The sequence below is a fragment of the Hemitrygon akajei genome, chromosome 5 (assembly GCF_048418815.1).
Source record: "Hemitrygon akajei chromosome 5, sHemAka1.3, whole genome shotgun sequence".
Classification (NCBI taxonomy): domain Eukaryota; kingdom Metazoa; phylum Chordata; class Chondrichthyes; order Myliobatiformes; family Dasyatidae; genus Hemitrygon; species Hemitrygon akajei.
In genome coordinates this window covers 51,186,549-51,205,019 of record NC_133128.1, presented here as the reverse complement: position 1 = coordinate 51,205,019, position 18,471 = coordinate 51,186,549, and the positions used below count along the sequence as shown (strand labels likewise).

General features: G+C 42.9%; 1 protein-coding gene across 1 annotated transcript; it reads left to right on the top strand.

The window, feature by feature from the left end:
• The first annotated feature begins 273 nt into the window (after positions 1–273).
• On the top strand, positions 274–4,115 carry nyx (nyctalopin). The gene is made up of 2 exons (XM_073044562.1): positions 274–838; positions 2,192–4,115. The coding sequence occupies exons 1-2, from the start codon at positions 817–819 to the stop codon at positions 3,577–3,579; spliced, it is 1,410 nt and encodes a 469-aa protein (XP_072900663.1). The 5' UTR covers positions 274–816; the 3' UTR covers positions 3,580–4,115.
• Positions 4,116–18,471: the final 14,356 nt, after the last annotated feature.

Sequence of the window (18,471 nt, the reverse complement as noted above, 5' to 3'; positions counted from 1 at the left end):
GATGAGTTAAAATGCACCAGGAATTGCTTACACCTGTTTATATTCATATAAAGTTATTCCAAAGATAAAGATGGAGCTTTAAACATTAACATTGAAGCCCCACACTCCCAGACTTAAGTATCCAATGTAAGCCAATCCTTCTAAGCTCCACCAAGGGACAGTACAGCATTGTCAGAAATATCAGCTTCAGATGGACACTGTCTTGTGTTTGTTCTAATTGATTTTAAAGGAATATTGAGCGGGTTATTTTGTCTCGATTTGTCCTCTAATCAAAACCCACTCAGCGTTCAACTCCACCCCTGCTCTGCTGGCTGGCATGGGATTACTGGCACAGGCAAAGACAATCTGGATGTGATGTTTGCAAGGTTACAGGCATTATCATTATGATCTGCAGAAAACGTTTTAACACAATCAAGGCTAATCCCTTCTCAAACTACAGATTTGTCAATGCATTAAGTGATGGCTTTTAGAAAAATTGCTCGAAGCTTCCAGAATTTGTCTTTACTGGGAAATCTATTGAGCTAGAATCACAACTCAGAAAACAAGTGAAATAACAGATTCAGCTCAAGGTGAAAATCATCATCGGTAAGTTAATCAATAAACAGAATTTCTTGCTTTATGCAAATTATTCTTAATTCAGATGTGTTATATGCTGCAATTGTAAACCTTGATAACATGCCTTAGTTTCTAAAGGAACATGTTTTTGAATGGATTATACATATTTTGTATCATTTGTATCTCTTTCTAGATAGCATTTAGTAAAGATCACCTTGGCATATTTGTATTCTGTGATGCCACAGAAGAAAAAGCACCAAGATGCTTCTGATAATTTTAAACGGTAATTAACATTAACATCCATTTCAATTAACAACTCACTTTCAATTTTATGTGATTTGTGCAATCACTTGGAAAATTATCAACAGTTTTGGGTTTAAGCTATAATTATTTAACTAACCTTGCCAGCTGTATATTTTTTCTCTTACTTACAACTTTTGTCTGAAATTGCTATAAAATGTCCATTAATGATAAACTCCGCAATTCATTTCCGCTCTCGCTGCATCATTTCCCCCTTATTTTCTCCTCCAGATGATTCTTTTCTAGTTTATATAACACTTTACATTGATAGGAAGTTATGTCCTATCAACAATCCTGGTCATTGTATTTACAGCAAGAACCACCTGTGCCTATTTCTCTATCTCCTCTATGTATTTCAATGTCATTTCAGTCTAAATAACTGAAGGATTAGGGGGCTCCCGTCCTACTTAACCCTCACTGAACACATTAGTTGTAAACATTATTTACAGCATCTTCATTCTGAAGACTTAGTTGTTGTCGACAAGGTCAACACTTGAAATGAGTGCTAACTGGGGAGTTGGGGGTAAATCACAACGCTGTGGAAGTGAAGTCACATTGGAAATGGATTAGATCGGAACACCATGCTTTATTTTCTAAGGGGCAATAGTGAAACAAGCATTTACAGTATATCACAACTGAATAGTTTCAGTCACCATGATGACTGTAACTGGATCTTAAATCTAGTATTTATATAATTATCTGCATTCTAATTTTCAAATTGGCTGGTACAAGTTGAACATTTCTCTCTGAATGATACATCCAAGCCTGTAGATTATTGGCTCGGTGCTTCCATTAAAACAAGTGCTTGATATCAGGACTCACGTACAGGAACCACCTCTTGGTTACCTCATCAGATGTCATAAAATTCCCTATAGAGAGCGAGAAGGTCAGGTGCCACCATGTCAGTCACCTTGACATTCAAAACGAACACGGCCACAGTATAGGAGGACTTCACCGGTCCTCCACTCCAAATATAAGTCTCAAGTTTTCCAAAATCACTTCAGTGAAGATTGTATCATTAACTGGAAGTATATAGTTATAAGGCTGGGTGAGAGGAGAGTGAAGCGGAACTTAGAAGTTCTCCCAGGTGTGGGATCAGTCGGTTACATTACATTGCCAATTCTTGTATTGTAAATTATTGACCAAATGGTATTAATTGATATGTTCATTTTAGTAAAATAAGATGAAATGATAAACAAATGTACAATTTTCTTTCCCTTGCATCCCCTCCCCGCTCACACGGGACCATATATTTCCTGGAACTTTCTTTTGGTGCTTTTATTTGCTGATCTAGCTTATTTGATTTATTTGTATTTTGCTCTCTTTCATATCTCAGTGCTTTTGTCTGCTCCCGTCCACGTGTCTGCTCCCTGGGCCTGTGTTCGTTTATGTCCTCCAGCTTGCACTTGTACCCAAGAACGGAACTGTGCTGTTCTTTGCGACCGATCTGGGATATCACAAGTCCTCAGGGAGTTCCCATGTGAAGCCTCCGCTATCAACTTGGATAAAAACAGTATCAGATTTTTGTCAGAAAAGGCCTTTGGCACTCTTCCCGCTCTCCGATCTTTGTCACTTGACCACAATAACATCTCTTTCATCACCCCAGGAGCATTTAAGGGGCTGCCTAATCTCAGTGAATTGAAACTGGCGCACAACGAGTACATCAGATACCTGCACACCAGGAGTTTCACCGGCCTCAAGCGCCTACAGAAACTCGATTTGTCCAATTGTAATCTGTTTAATATTCCAGACCGTATTTTTACAACAGCGACTTCTCTACAAGAGTTGGCAATGTGGCAGAATCATTTCAGAAGAATACCCGGAGCAGTGAGGGGGATGGACAGCCTGGCCCGTTTGTATCTGGAGCGAAACTGGATTGAAGCAGTGGCTTACAACTCTCTACAAGGACTGGTAAATTTGAAATATCTCAACCTTCAAGATAACAAAATTGCAGTAATCCACGACAAAGGGTTTAAATACTGTGTGAAACTGGAATATCTGTATCTTAATGACAATCTTCTGAACAATCTTCCCGAGTTTGCATTTAAAGAGCTCAGGCTGTTGAAGATGCTAAACTTGGGGGGCAACTTTCTGGTGAACGTGTCCAGCACCTGGTTTAGCGAACTCGCTGAATTGGAAGTTCTTTATCTGGACCGAAATGAAATCACTTACATTGAAGAAGAGGCTTTTGAAAACTTGACCAGTTTGATCTCGCTGCACCTGAACAGTAATAACCTGACCACGTTGCCCTTTTCAGTCTTTCAGCCAGTGTACTTCATAGGAAGACTCTATGTGTTCAGGAATCCCTGGGAATGTGATTGCAAGATGGAGTGGTTGAAGGAATGGATGGAAAACTACAAACTCGTTCGAGATATCCCATGTGCCTCTCCGGAGGCCGTAGCCGGCATGGATTTAAGTAAGGTCTCCTTCAGTAAATCTGCAGAAGGTGCTTGTTTGGAGCTAGCAGAACTGAATCTGTCAACTTACACATCAGCGATCCCAGAATTTCCCCGATCCACCACGGAGAACAGGTTCAGCAGCCTTCTCTCTAAATTTCTCTTCCCAAAAATGTTTGAGACTGAAAACACCACTGAAATGTTTAGGAATGTGTCAGACCCAACCGGAATTGATGAGGAAATATCTGCAGCCGCTAAGGTCGAACGACATCTGATCAAAAGACACACCCAAACCCTTGTTTTAGTCATTATATTTTATAATATTTGACACAGGATTCAGTTGTGTTCTCTACCGTTTCTGAAGTTCACGGGTCTAGAGGGAAAAGGCTGGAGTCGGGTACTATTCACTCCAACGTTCCCCGTGTACCTCAAAAAAACGAACAATGTATGTTTAACTTGGCAGAGATCTTGGAAGTGCAAAGTCGCTTGTTCATCTCATGTTCCGATACAACTTCATTTCAATTTCTCCACCGGCATGGATTATTTTATCTAATTTTGCAGTAAATTTGTATCGAAGTACGGGTTTTGGCTGAATAGTGGTACATTTTAAAACTGTATTTTATAATAGTAGCTCAGAAACACTGTTAATGTTGCAGGTATACATTTACGGTACGATTTTTCTATTTCTTTGCATAATATACCTGTGAAGACAGAGTATATCGTATTTTGTAAAGCATTTTAATGAAAATCTGTTGTGTCGAAAATGTTAAGTTCTCTTTCATGAATTCGTCTGCTTGAATCCATTTTGTAAATATTTTCTTCAGTAAAGTCCAGCAGATTTGGTCTACTGGATGGCCGCGATAACCATTTGATCTTCTGTGCATGATTTTTAGTGATTATTACTGGGAGGATTGTGGTAACTGTGTATTGCATTAGAATTCTATTTTATTGGTGGGAAAGCAACAGATAAAATATACATCTTGGACTGCTTAAGCCAAGGTAGCTAGAACTGTTACTTTGACATTGCTGCCATTTTAACCAGTCTACTCATGTAGCCGAAGGAAAATGCTGATATCAGCCTTTTACCGAGGCAAGAATTTTATCAAAGCTTCTTAAAACAAAATCTACATTTCCATTAACTACCGTGTTCCATTGATACCTTCTGTAAATTGAGGCTGAGAAAGCAAAATATATCTGTAGGTACAACTCCCCAAATACCCGTACAATAATGATCAGGACCACACCTTCAAGTCAGTCTCCCTGAGAGCTAATGGGATCCTTGGCTACAGTAATCAGTTCATGGAATTTGATATTCTTCATTCAATTTGGCACTACCCCATAAAAGAACTTGCCTCCATCTCTTCTGCAGGCAACGCATTCTAAATTGCAGTCACACAGCTGCACAAAAAGTATTTTCTTCAGGTCATTCCTACTTCTCTTCCCTTTTATTTTAAACCTGCGTCTATAATCCTCAATTCCTCTGTCAAAGGAAATGGTTTCCCATATTGTATTATTGCCATTATTATTTAAATATTTCTATTAAATCTCCACTTCCCTTTTTTTTCTCCATTCCCATCCTTTTTTATAGTTTTGTCCCTCGGCCCATAAATCATTTCTGGACCCTCTTCATTATTCTTCCGATGTGGTGAACAGAAATGAACAGGTGAGGCCAGGCCGATATTTCATAGACCAGGACTTTCCCACTTTTGCACTCAGTTCCTCTGTTGACAATGCCCTGAACTACATATGTCTACATAAGCTGGTAAGCTTTCTCATTCTGCTCTGACTCTTTCAATGGTTTGTGTGCATTTACCTGCCATCTTTCGGCTCCTTTTACTGTAAATTCCGGTGTATAAGCCAAGAATTTGGCCCTAAATTTTGGTCCTAAAATTTGGAGGTCGGCTTATACAGAGGGTGCCAACTTTGGAAAAACGAATACACGGAAAACAGGCCGTATTTATTAGCAACACGAGTGAATCTGCAGATGCTGGAAATAAATAAAAACACAAAATGCTGGCAGAACTCAGCAGGCCAGACAGCATCTATGGGAGGAGGTAGTGACGACGTTTCGGGCCGAAACCCTTCAATGTCGTCGCTACCTCCTCCCATAGATACTGTCTGGCCTGCTGAGTTCTGCCAGCATTTTGTGTTTTTATTTAGGCCGTATTTATTGGCTGTTTTTGAGTCAAATTCATTCCACTGTCGACGCATTGCAGTCAAACCACCGGGGATGACTGCAATGTCCGTATTTTCAGCTTTCAGTGCTGCTTTTGTCTCACCCGACAAGTGTGCTTTGAACACGTCGCAGTCAAGTAGTGACTTTTCCTTCCTGAAACCTCCGGGACATCGACGCCACATCTCTTTAACCCACTTCGTCCATCCAGCAGTGTTCCTGAACGTAAACAACACCCCGCGGGAATTTTCTGAGCAATCTTTGTTTTTTGTCTTAACACAAGATCACGTCTATTCATAAATCGGGTGCACCAACTTCGCGTAGCTTTGAAATTTTCGCTGACCTCACTGTGTGTTTCAGCCCATTTCAACGCTTGAACTCGAATCATTTCTCTGGTAACAATGTATCCAGACGATCGCTGGTGATTCACTCACTCTAAAACTTTTTCTTCCAGTTCTGGCCACTGGCATGTTTTCCCGCAGTTTGCACATTTTGTCTTTGGCATTTCCCTCAGCGTGTCCTCTGCCTTTCTCCACTCTCTCACTCTCCCTCGTTTACACTAAACTTCTTAGCAGCTGCAGAATTATTCGTTCCTTCAGCAAAATCAACAACCTTCAGCATCATATCGCATTCGTTTTAATCTTTTGTACATGGTGGTCGCAAACTCAATACTGAGTAGACGTACTGATCCTGCCAACCCGTGTTAAGTTTTAACAAGATTACTATGGGCGCTAAATGGTTTCATGGGGGTTACAATTCTGAGGATTCTTTACCATTGGGAACCTAATCCAAAACTTCCCTCTCTGATTTATTTATTGAGAATTCACCTACAACGTTCTACAATGTGTAGGCCTGTTTTCTTAGCAGATACTGGTTCACAAAATTTCCAGGTTCCGGATCTGGCAAAGCTAAGAACCGCATGTGAGATCTTGTGATCTTTTCCGGTTAAATCAAAAACCTCTACAAAAGGGGTCGGCTTATACAAAGGTAACATGAAAAAGTCACTTTTTTAACCTTGAAAATGGGGGAGGGGTGGTCGGTTTATACTGTGGGTCGGATTATACTCTGGAAATTTACGGTATCTGTATTGCCTCTACTCATTCTTTCTACCAAAACGCATCATCTCGCATTTGACCATAAGACAGAATTAGGCCATTCAGCCCATAAAGTGTTCTCTGCCTTTCCATCATGGCTGATTTATTATCCGTCTCAACACTGCCTTCTTCCCGTAACTTTGACATCCTGACTAATCAAGAACCTATTAACCTCCACTTTAAATATACCCAATGACTTGGCCACCACAGCCATCTGTGGCAACAATTTCCACAGATTCACCATCCTCTGACTAAAGAAATTCCTCCTCATCGCTGTTCTAAATGAACATCCCTCTAGTCTGAGGCTGTGCCCTCTGGTCCCAAATTTTCCCTACTATAGGAAATGTATCTAGGCCTTTCAATATTTGGTAAGTTTCATGACATTCCCACTAATTCTTTTAAACTCCAGTGAGTACAGGCCCAGAGTCATCAAATGCTCCTCATACATTAACCCTTTCATTCCTGGAATCATTCTAGTGAACTTCCACTGGAGCCTCTCCAATGCCAGCACATCTTTTCTTAGATAGGGGGCCCAAAACTGCTCACGATACTCAAAGTGTGGGCTGACCAATGCCTTATGAAGCCTCAAGATTACTTCCTTGCTTTTATATTCCAGTCCTCTCAAAATGAATGCAATCATTGCATTTGCCTTTCTTACCACCAACTCAATCTTCAAGTTAACCTTCAGGGAATTCCTCACAAGGATTCTCAAATCCCTTTGCATCTCTGATTTTTGAATTTTCTCCCAATTTATAAAGAAGTTAATGCCTTTATTCCCTCCCCACACCATATTCCATCTTCCATCTACCACTGCATTACCCATTTCCTAATCTAAAAGTCCTTCTGCAGATTCCCTGCTTCCTGCTTCCCTGTGCACGCCCAGGTTTACGGCTGCACAGGTGGAAGGTCAACTGAGGAAGATCTGTACCAGCAAGGCGGCTGGACCGGATGGAGTTTCCCCACGATTACTGAGGGCCTGTGCAACTGAACTGGGAGAACCACTACAGCGCATCTTCAACATGAGTCTAGATCAGAGAAGAGTACCCAGACAGTGGAAAACATCTTGTATTGTCCCGGTACCGAAGAAACCACAACCAAAGGAGTTGAATGACTTCAGACCTGTTGCCTTGACGTCGCACGTGATGAAGACCATGGAGCGGCTGATAATACAGAATCTGAGGCCACAAACCAGGCACGCCCGGGATCCGCTTCAGTTTGCGTATAAGGAGAAGGTGGGAGTGGAGGATGCTATCACGTATTTGCTGCACAAATCACTCTCTCACCTAGATGGGGTCAGTTGTGCTGTGAGGATTACATTCCTTGACTTCTCTAGTGCCTTTAACACCATCCAGCCCAAGATCTTAAAGCACAAACTAACGGAGATGGGGGTAGACTCTCACATGGTGGATTGGATAGTGGACTACTTGACAGATAGACCTCAGTATGTGCGGTTGGGAGACTGTAGGTCTGACACAGTGGTCAGCAGCACAGGAGCGCCACAGGGAACCGTACTCTCTCCGGTCCTGTTCACCCTGTACACATCTGACTTCCAATATAACTCGGAGTCCTGCCATGTGCAGAAGTTCGCTGATGACACGGCCATAGTGGGGTGTGTCAGGAATGGACAGGAGGAGGAGTATAGGAAACTGATACAGGACTTTGTGATATGGTGCAACTCAAACTACCTGCGTCTCAATGTCACCAAGACCAAGGAGATGGTGGTGGACTTTAGGAGATCTAGGCCTCATATGGAGCCAGTGATCATTAATGGAGAATGTGTGGAGCAGGTTAAGACCTACAAGTATCTGGGAGTACAGTTGGACGAGAAGCTAGACTGGACTGCCAACACAGATGCCTTGTGCAGGAAGGCACAGAGTCGACTGTACTTCCTTAGAAGGTTGGCGTCATTCAATGTCTGCAGTGAGATGCTGATGATGTTCTATAGGTCAGTTGTTGAGAGCGCCCTCTTCTTTGTGGTGGCGTGTTGGGGAGGAAGCATTAAGAAGAAGGACGCCTCACGTCTTAATAAGCTGATAAGGAAGGTGGGCTCTGTCGTGGGCAAAGTACTGGAGAGTTTAACATCGGTAGCTGAGCGAAGGGCGCTGAGTAGGCTACGGTCAATTATGGAAAACCCTGAACATCCTCTACATAGCACCATCCAGAGACAGAGAAGCAGTTTCAGCGACAGGTTACTGTCGATGCAATGCTCCTCAGACAGGATGAAGAGGTCAATACTCCCCAATGCCATTAGGCTTTACAATTCAACTGCCAGGACTTAAGAACTTTTTTTTTTAAAGCTATTATTAATGCTTTTTGAGTTAGTGATTTAGATGCATATCATATTATTACTGAGTTAAGTATTGTATGTACAACAAGTGTATGGGACATTGGAAAAAATGTTGAATTTCCCCATGGGGATGAATAAAGTATCTATCTATCTATCTATCTATCTATCAACACTGCCGGTCTGCCTCCACCTATCTTTGTATCGTCCACAAACCTGGCCACAAAACCTTCAATTCAGTTATCCAAATCATTGAAAAGAAGCAATCCCGACCCCGACAACTGTGGAACACCTTCAGTCATCAAAGCCAACCAGAAAAAGTCCCCTTTATTCTAGGTCTTTGCTTCCTGCCAGTCAGCCAATCTTCTATCCATACTAGTATGCAATACCATGAGCTCTTGTGAAACAGTTTCATGTGCAGCGCCTTGTCAATGATCTTCAGAAAATCCAAATAAACAACATCCACTGACTGTCCTTTGTCTATCCTGCCTGTTATTTCTCATTCGTCATTTCCCCTCAAGGAAACCATGCAGATTTTGGCCTATTTTATCATGTGGCTCCAAGTACCCTGAAACCTCATCCTTAATAATGGATTCCAGCATTTCCCCAACCATTGAAGTCAGGCAAACTGGCCTGAGGTATTCATTTTCTGTCTTTTAAAGAGTGTGATGATATTTGCAATTTTCCAATCCTACAAAATTATTCCAGAATCTAGTGAGTCTTGAAAGATCACTACTAATGCCTCCACAATTATATTCCCTCTATGCTATCTTTGACTTCCCTTGCCAGCCACATTGTCGTCATCCTCCCTAGAATAATTCTTCTCCTTTGATATGTACTTATCCTGTGCCTGTCTTCCAAATTGCTTCCGGAAACTCCAACCACAGCTGCTGGTGACCCTACCAGTCAACTTTGACCAGCTCCTCTTTCATTCCTCTGTAATGCCCTTTACTCCACTGTAATACTGATACATTAGACCATAAGATATAGGAGCAGGAGTAGCCCATTTGGCCCATCGAGTCTGCTCTGCCATTCAATCAAGGGCTGATCCAATTCTTCCAGTCATCCCCACTCCCCTGCCTTCTCCCCATACCCTTCGATGCCCTGGCTAATCAAGAACCTATCTATCTCTGCTTTAAATGCACCCAATGACTTGGCCTCCACAGCCGCTCGTGGCAACAAATTACACAGGTTTACCACCCTCTGACTAAAGTAATTTCTCCGCATCTCTGTTCTAAATGGATTTCCTTCAATCCTGAAGTTGTGCCCTCTTGTCCTAGACTCCCCTATGATGGGAAATAACTTTGCCATATCTAATCTGTTCAGGCCTTTTAATATTCGGAATGTTTCTATGCAATCCCCTCTCATCTTCTTAACTCCAGGGAATACAGTCAGATGTTTCTCATATGGTAACCCTTTCACATCTGACTTTAGCTTCTCCCTCTCAAACTGCAGGGTGAATTATATCATATTATGATCACAGCCCTCTAAGGGTTCCTTTACCTGAAGCTACGTAATCAAATCTGTTTCATTACACAATATCCAATCCAGAATTGCCTTTTCCCTCTGGGCTCAACCACAAACTGCTCAAGAAAGCCATCTCAGATGTATTCAACAAATTCCCTCCAGCACCAACCGGGTTTTCCCAATCCATCTGCATATCTAAATCTCCTATGACTATCATAACATTGCCCATTTTACATACCTTTTCTATCTTCCACTGTAATTTCTCTCCCACATCCTGGCTGCTGTTTGGAAATCTATATATAACTGCTGTTTGGGTATTTTTACCCTTTCAGTTTCTTAACTCTACCAGAAGGATTCCGCATCTTCTGATCCCGTCACCTTTCTATGGTTTTGATTTCATTTTGTTTGTTACCAACAGAACTACCCTCTGCCTACCTGCCTGTCTTGATACAATGTGTATCCTTGGATGTTAAGCTCCTGACTGTGATCTTCTTTCAGCCATGACTCAGTGATGCTGACAATATTATACCTGCCTATCTCTACCTGCGCTACAAGATTATCTTCCTTATTCCAGATGTAACGCTCAGCGCTATCAACTCACGTTCGTCTTGGGGGAAACCGCCGCCCGCCCGCCAAACTGTGTCTCACGTTTGTGTAGGTGCATCCCGGTACAAACCCACAACGTAAGATATCAGACAATACACAATGTACGATTAAATGATTACACTTTATAAGTCTTACTGTGACTATGTGGTTGGTAGGAAAGCTGACTACAAGAAAAGGCGCCACACTTATCAGAGTTAAACAGTTTGTGCACAATCTTTGGAGCTCAGGGAACAGGGTCTTCTCTCCTCCGGACTCCTCGACCCTCCGACTCGGACCAACCACAGTGGTCTACCAGAGCGCTTCCCGCACGTCCTTCCTTGCCCAATTCCCGCACACTCACACAAGTTCCCACACATACAGATTGAATAACATGACTCCCCGTTATCTATAATTATAACCCAAACATTTCAGCTACAAAGAACATTACCTTATCAGTTAACATCAGAGAAGCCATTTCATTATCAGCAGTTAACATTGGTTATTACTGAGAACCCTACATTCTCCCCCACCGAATTTAGCCATGCCCTCCTGACGTTCAGATAATTTGCCAACCCTTTCTGCAAAACACAGCCCAATCCAAGTGCAGAAGGCAGTGACATAACTCCCCAAAACAGTAGAGATCACACCCTGCTCACCAAGGGCTACATAGGCCAACTTCTCCAGGGGATTCCTAATCCTCCGAGACCTCCGTACCCCCTCTTCTAGCCCCTCTCACGTCACCTGACGCAGTGGGAGAAGTGCCTGGAGTCCCTTCCTCCGTCACGGGGGAGTTAGCGAACGGCGGCAGATACCAATCGTCCGAGTCATCATCCTCCAAATCCGTATCCCTGTTGAGGGCCGGGCCCAGCCCCGTCTCTTTCACTGTGAGCTCTTCCTTCGCCCCTCGTCTTCGCAAAGTCCTTGTACTAGGTGTAGACTCCAAGTTGGGCTCTGGGTCTATCTGCACCTCCCGTCCCAGGGGCAGCAGGTGGTTCCGATGGAGAATTTTGACAGGCCCATTCCCATCCTCGGGCCTCACACGGAAAACCGGTAGGTTTGGCATCGGACTCTCCACCACATAGGGTGTGGCCGCCCAGCAGTCAGCCGACCTGTGCTTCCCAGGTAACCCCAAATTCATCCCGAGGACTTGGTCTCCCGGCAGAAGTTGGGAGAACCTCACTTTCTGGTCATCCCTCTTCGTATTTCAACGATTCTGTTTGGCGGACGCCACCCCCGCCAATTCATAAGCCCTTTTCAGCTCTCTCTTCATATTAGACACATACTTCAGATAAGGCTTTGGTGGTAAGTCACCCTCGTCAGTCCCAAAATGAAGGTCAACCTCGCCTCGCGCCCAAACATCAGATAATATGGCGAGTATCCAGTAGCTTCATTCGATGTACAGTTGTAACTGTGAACCAGATGCCCAATATGTTGACTCCACTTGCTCTTCTTGCTGATCTCCAGGGTCATGAGCATGTCTAGCAAAGTCCAATTAAACCTCTCAGGCTGGGGATCGCCCGCAGGGACCTCGACTACTCAACTCCAAGCATGCCCAGTAACTCACGGATGAGTCTGCTCTCGAAATCCCGTTCCTGATCACTACGTATCCACCTGGGAAGGCCATTATAAATGAAATACTTCTCCCATAACACTTTTGCCACCGTAGTCGCCCTCTGGTCCTTGGTAGGAAAAGCCTGAGCATTTCTGGTGTAGTGGTCCGTTTTGACTAAGACATTTGCCGTGTTGCTGCCATCAGGTTCTATGGACAGGAAATACATACACACCAGGTCCAGAGGCCCCGCACTCTGCAAGTGGGACAGAGGAGCTGCCCGTGTAGGCAGTGTCTTCCGCTGTATGCAGCGAATGCTCGACTTGCAGTATTCTGCAACCTCCGACTTCATCCGGGGCCAGTATCTGAGCAATCCATAGGTCTTTTCCACCCCCAAATGTCCAGAATAATCGTGCAGTGACTTCAATGCAATCCTCTGATACTTCTCAGGCAGAACCAGTTGGCAATGCCAATGTCGGTCCGGGGGTGACGTTACCCGGTATAGAAATTGGTTTCTCAACTTTAACCGAGGCCATTCCCTGAGCAATGGAGGCATCAAAATGTGTTTCGTGTTCTCCACCGCGTACCAGACAGTGCCAAGGCCCGGGTCATCTCGCTGAGCAGCTGCCGCTTCTCCAGGACTTAATTCCGGTAGCTGCTTGGTCTTCGTCAAGGTAAACTGGGGGCAGGGTGTCATCAGAAGCCCCCAATGGGGCCACTGCGCGACCTGGACTCCCTTTTTCCTCGGCCTTTACGGTGATAGCAAACTGACACATGGCCTTCACCCCAGGGGCAGGAACGCTGTCCCACTCCTCGTCCCTCTCCAGTTCCTCATGCACCCATCGGGACAAAGCGTCCGCATCGACAATCCGGGGCTGAAATCATATAACACATGGAGTCCTGTATTTGTCACACTATTTGATTCTGCCCCTTTGTTACACTTCATTTCATCCCACTGACTACAATTTTGCCCAGTCATCTGCCTGTCTTTCCTCACAGTCTCACCACACCCTGCACCAGCTCCATCCTCAGCCCGGTCGCTCTGGTTCCTACCCTGCTGCCAAATTAGTTTAAAGTTTAAACTTCAAACCCTCCCCAACAGCTCCAGAAAACCTGGCCTCGATATTGGTCCTCTCGCATTCAGGTATAACCCTTGGAAAAGGTCATACCTTCCCTAGAAGAGATTCCAATGATCCAGAAATCTGAAACCCTGCCTCCTACAAGAGGTCCCCAGCCACTCATTCATCTGTACTATCATCCTATTCCTGCCCTGACTAGCACGGTGCAGGCAGAAATCCAGAGCTGACTGACCTTGAAGTGCTGCTTTTCAGCTGTCTACTGAACTCCCTATATTGTCTCTTCAGAATTTATGTCGTTGGTACCAATATGAACAACAACTTTTGACTGCTCATCCCCTCCCCTTTAGAATGTTGTGGACCAAATCCAGACATCTCCGACCCTGGCACCTGGGAGGCAACATAGCATTGAGATGCCTGTCTGCTTCTCTAACTATGGAATCCCTTATCACTACTTCACTCCTCTTCTCCTCCTGAGCCAGAGGCAGAGTCAGTGCCAGAGACCTAGTTGTTGTGCCTTCTCCCTGCTAGATCACCCCACAAGTATTACTCTGCATTAAACATCATATGCCAATGTATCTGCCCTTGTCACTGGTCTGTTTATATCTTGTGACGGTCTCTCGGCATCCTCTTCACAGCCCATTGAAGTGTGAAGATTCACAGCTTATACCCCCAAAACTGATTCATCAATGTAAAAATATATAAATATAAACCGCAATAGTCCAAACACTAATCATTGGCGAACACCACGACTCAACTTTCACCAGCCTGGAGTCAGTCATTCACCTGAAACCCTTTCCATTCTGTGATTGAACCTTTTATGCCAGCTGGTTTCACTTTGCTGATTAGTTTAGCACCATATTAAAGCCTTCTGCAAGTCCATGCATTCACTACAAAAGCATTATCCTTGAAATGTTGCAGAGTTCAGGTGACACGTGGAAAAGAGACTACAGTCCATACCATGAAATTCTGTAACTCACGACGACATCATTTGTACACACATCAAGAAATGCAAGCTGAAATGAATTTATACTGATTAATTTACTACTCCCCCCATACAAATTCCACAAGAGCTAATTTTATTCCATATCACAGATTTATGGCTAGAGATTTGTGAATTCTAAACAGCCAAAATATGAGTATCACCTGCATTTTTATAACACTTGGGACTTTGACACTGTTGGTAATTAACCAATTATAACAAAATAAATCTATGTCAAACTGGTAACAATATAGATAATACCCAATAGCCCACTAGAATATTTTTCTGGAAATGAAGTTGTCTTCTATGTTGGAATATGCATGGCAGCTAGGGGCTCTGGTCACCAAAGAGGTAAGTCAAACCTCGAGATATAGAAGAAAGACTGGCTCTAAACAGGGAGGTTATGGAGTAGCCAAAGAAAGTAAAAGCCATAAGGGAATCACAGGAACATACGGAAAGGTGATAGGTTTGTAAACACAAATAGCGTAAAATACGCAATTTGGTTTACATAAATTTTCTTTGAGGGATTGATTAGTTGAAACAAGGGGTCTTTTATTTTGAGTTATAGAGTGCTACAACACAGAAACAGGCCCTTTGATCCATCTAGTCTGTGCTGAAGTTATTCTGCCTATTTCCATCAACCCACACCTGGACCATGCCTCGCCCATCCGTGTAGTTATCCAAACTTCTGTTGAATGTTGTAGCTGAACATGCATACACCAGTTCTGCTAGCAGCTCATTCCACACTCACACCATCCTCTGATGGAAGTTGTTTCTCCTCAGGTTCCCCTAAAAAATTTCACCCTTAACCTATGACCTTTAGTTCAAGACTCACTCAACTTTGGAGTGGAATGATGCTTGCATTTCCCTATCCATACCCCTCATAATTTTGTATACCTCTATCAATATAATCTCCCCTCATTCTCCTACATTCCAGATTTAGATTGGACATGTACCCAGGGCAAGGATTTCATATCTGATTGGACATGTAAACACTAATATTTGTAATTTGGTAAAGAAAATGCTCATCTATGATTTTAAACTTGCAAGTGGAGGTAACAGGTCACGTGTAATTTGTCCATTTGTACAAATCAAACCTTCTGCAGGAAATCCCTCCCTCCTACACCATCCTTTAGGTGCATATTCCTCTGACCTGGCCTCTTATTCTGAAAGGTTTTGGGTGGTGGGGCCACAAAAACAGGTGGTACCATGCCTGGTTCTTTCAGTGCCCCTTCCTCGTTTTGCATACTCTCATCAGAATCTCTGCTCTCTTCTGCACTTGGGGTTGTGAAGATGGCAGGGGAGTGGATCATTGATGTTTCCAAGGAATGTAATTTTATAATTGTTGCTAGTATTCTATTTAGGCCTTGCATATACTCTGGGTCTCTCTCAACAGTGTTCACATTTCATTCCATATTCCCTGCCATACACTGGATATAAATACGTTCCCATTAGAAGCTAAATGGAAGTCCAGTGACTCTTCTTGTCCAGAGACAGGTCACCTGACCATTAGTTAAATATTTTAGGGTTTATTTCCTTACAGAGATTAAAATAACAGGGTATTTTTGTATATTACTCTGGCACTGCATACCTTTTTCCCAGCGAGGACTGTGGGATTTGGTATTACCTCAGTCCTCTTTTCAAAACAATAGCTCATAGGTGTAAGATGGGAGGTAGTAATTTTAAGGGGATTTGAAGGTTATTTGTTTTACGCACAGAATGGTTGATATCTGGAACATGCTGTCAGAGGAGGTTGTAGAATCTAATACAATTACTATGTTTAAGAGGCATTTAGAGAGGCAATTAAATAGCAAGGTATAGAAGGATATGTCTAACGTGGGCAAATAGGATTAGTGAAGATTGGCAAAAAGATCAGCATGGATATTATAGGCCAAATGGCACCTTTCTGCATTGTACTATAATTCCATTATATAAATTTACATCAATGCTACTATGTTTGCAGCAAATATTCTAGCTACATCACAGTGGAGATTTGCCACAACAGTCGCATGAAGGCATTATTCAAAGAGAGCTTGGCATCTGCCACAAGTGCATGGTATAACGACAGACAGCTGTTTGACATTTTTAGCTTGGCATGAAGTGACACCGACAGTCAACATCCAAACGAAAAGAGCAATCCTGCTTGGATATGGGTGGGGAAGTGGACTTACCAATTCTCTGTTCTAGCAGGTTTCCATTGTTCAGTGATTGAATTCTATTTCACTATTAGCCTAGGAATTCTCTGATTTTATATTATTCTCATCGAAATGTATTGTTTGAAGACGCTGGTTTTAGCTGTTACCAAAATGTCATTTTCATAGCCAGTGAACCCTATCCCCAATGCTTTTTCAGTTTGGTTATCTTTTATGACCCAGAGGCATTTTTAACCACAGCCTTTCACCAGAATAACTAGTTTCAATGTTTATTATATTGTTTACCTCTTCTCCAACTCCTGCTGCTACTTTAATCCATTAAGAGTGTTCTATGAAACCTGGATAATTTCTCTCACCCTCTTTGCATAATTTTTGCCAGTTTTTGAAAATCCCCACCACCACTTGAGAAAGGGCATGTAAAATTCCCAGAGTCCTGACATTATAGTGCAGCAGACAAAAGATATACTTTGGTATAATATCCTTGGCAGCAATAGGTTAGATAAGAATGGGACTAGGAATGGGTACTTCCATCAGCTAATCAACAGAAAAGTGGCAGAGAATAAAGCAAGCAACTATGTTAAAGGCAGCAGACAGATCAAGGCTGAGAATAGATGAGAAGTACCAAGTGGTTGATCAATTTCCTGAGATTTCTACATTATTCTAACAGAGGATTTTAAGCTCTCAAGTCATGCACAGTAGGCTCCAAATTATAAATTAGAAAACTATACTGTCTTGGCACTCATTTTCTTTTTGAGGGATAAACATTGGCCAAAGGCTCATGGAACTTCTGTTCTCCAAATTTTGCCATGGAATCTTTCATCTGTAGTCGTTAAAGTGGATGGGGTTAACGTTCCATCTGAATGAAGCCCCCTCAAACAGTGCAGCCGTTTTCCAGAACTCCTGCCAAGCATCAACCCAAATAATCATTCATCTCACAACCTTCTGCCTCAGAGGTGAGAATGACATCCACAGGATCAAGGGTAAATAAATATAATGCAATATCCAAAATTACTTGGAGAGTATAGAATGGCACTACCGTGCCAATTATCATCATATCTTAAATTGTATGATACTTTGGAGGTATTAATTCTTATAAACTTAGGGAGTCAGATTTACATAGAACCTTTAGCTCAACTTTTCCATGCTTACCTGAGCTGCCTGCATTTGACTCATACCCCCTTCTATCTTTTAAAATGTGTTTAAAGTATCATAATTGTGCCCACCTCTACCACTTCTTCTGACAGCTAGCTCCATTGTGTGAAGAAATTGCCTCTATAGCCATGTTTAAATCTTCCTCCTCTCTGCCCTCTAATTTCAGACTCCCCTACCCAGTAAATACTATTCACTTTATTTATGTCCTCATGATTTTACTCTCAGCCCCAGCCTGTTAGTCTCTCCTCACAATTCAAGGACTCCAGTCCCAATAACATCCTTGCAACTCTTGTTCTATAGCTTGGCAGTCAGAACTACACAATATTCCAAGTGTATTCTCAACAATATCTTATACAACTGTCTCAATTCTTGTACCCAATGCCATATACATTTTGGTTGCAGCAGATGTACATTTCTTTCTCCTCTTCCAAGGCTATGCTCAAGAGCCTGGGCACAGGCTCAACCTGTAGCTAAGGACTGAAGGTGGGGACTGGACACCAGTTTTGTTGTAAGTGGTGGGATTGGGGTATCAGGGTGTACTGACATTACTTTAGGGAGTGGTGAATTTGAGGGGAGAGATTAAGTTGGAGACTGTGATATTTGCGAGGTTGCATTGTGCATTGGGACAGTGCGAAGAATGAAGGTGGTGGAGGAAGCAGTTGCAGATAGGATGTGAGAGGAGCAGCAGGGGAATCAGAACCCAGG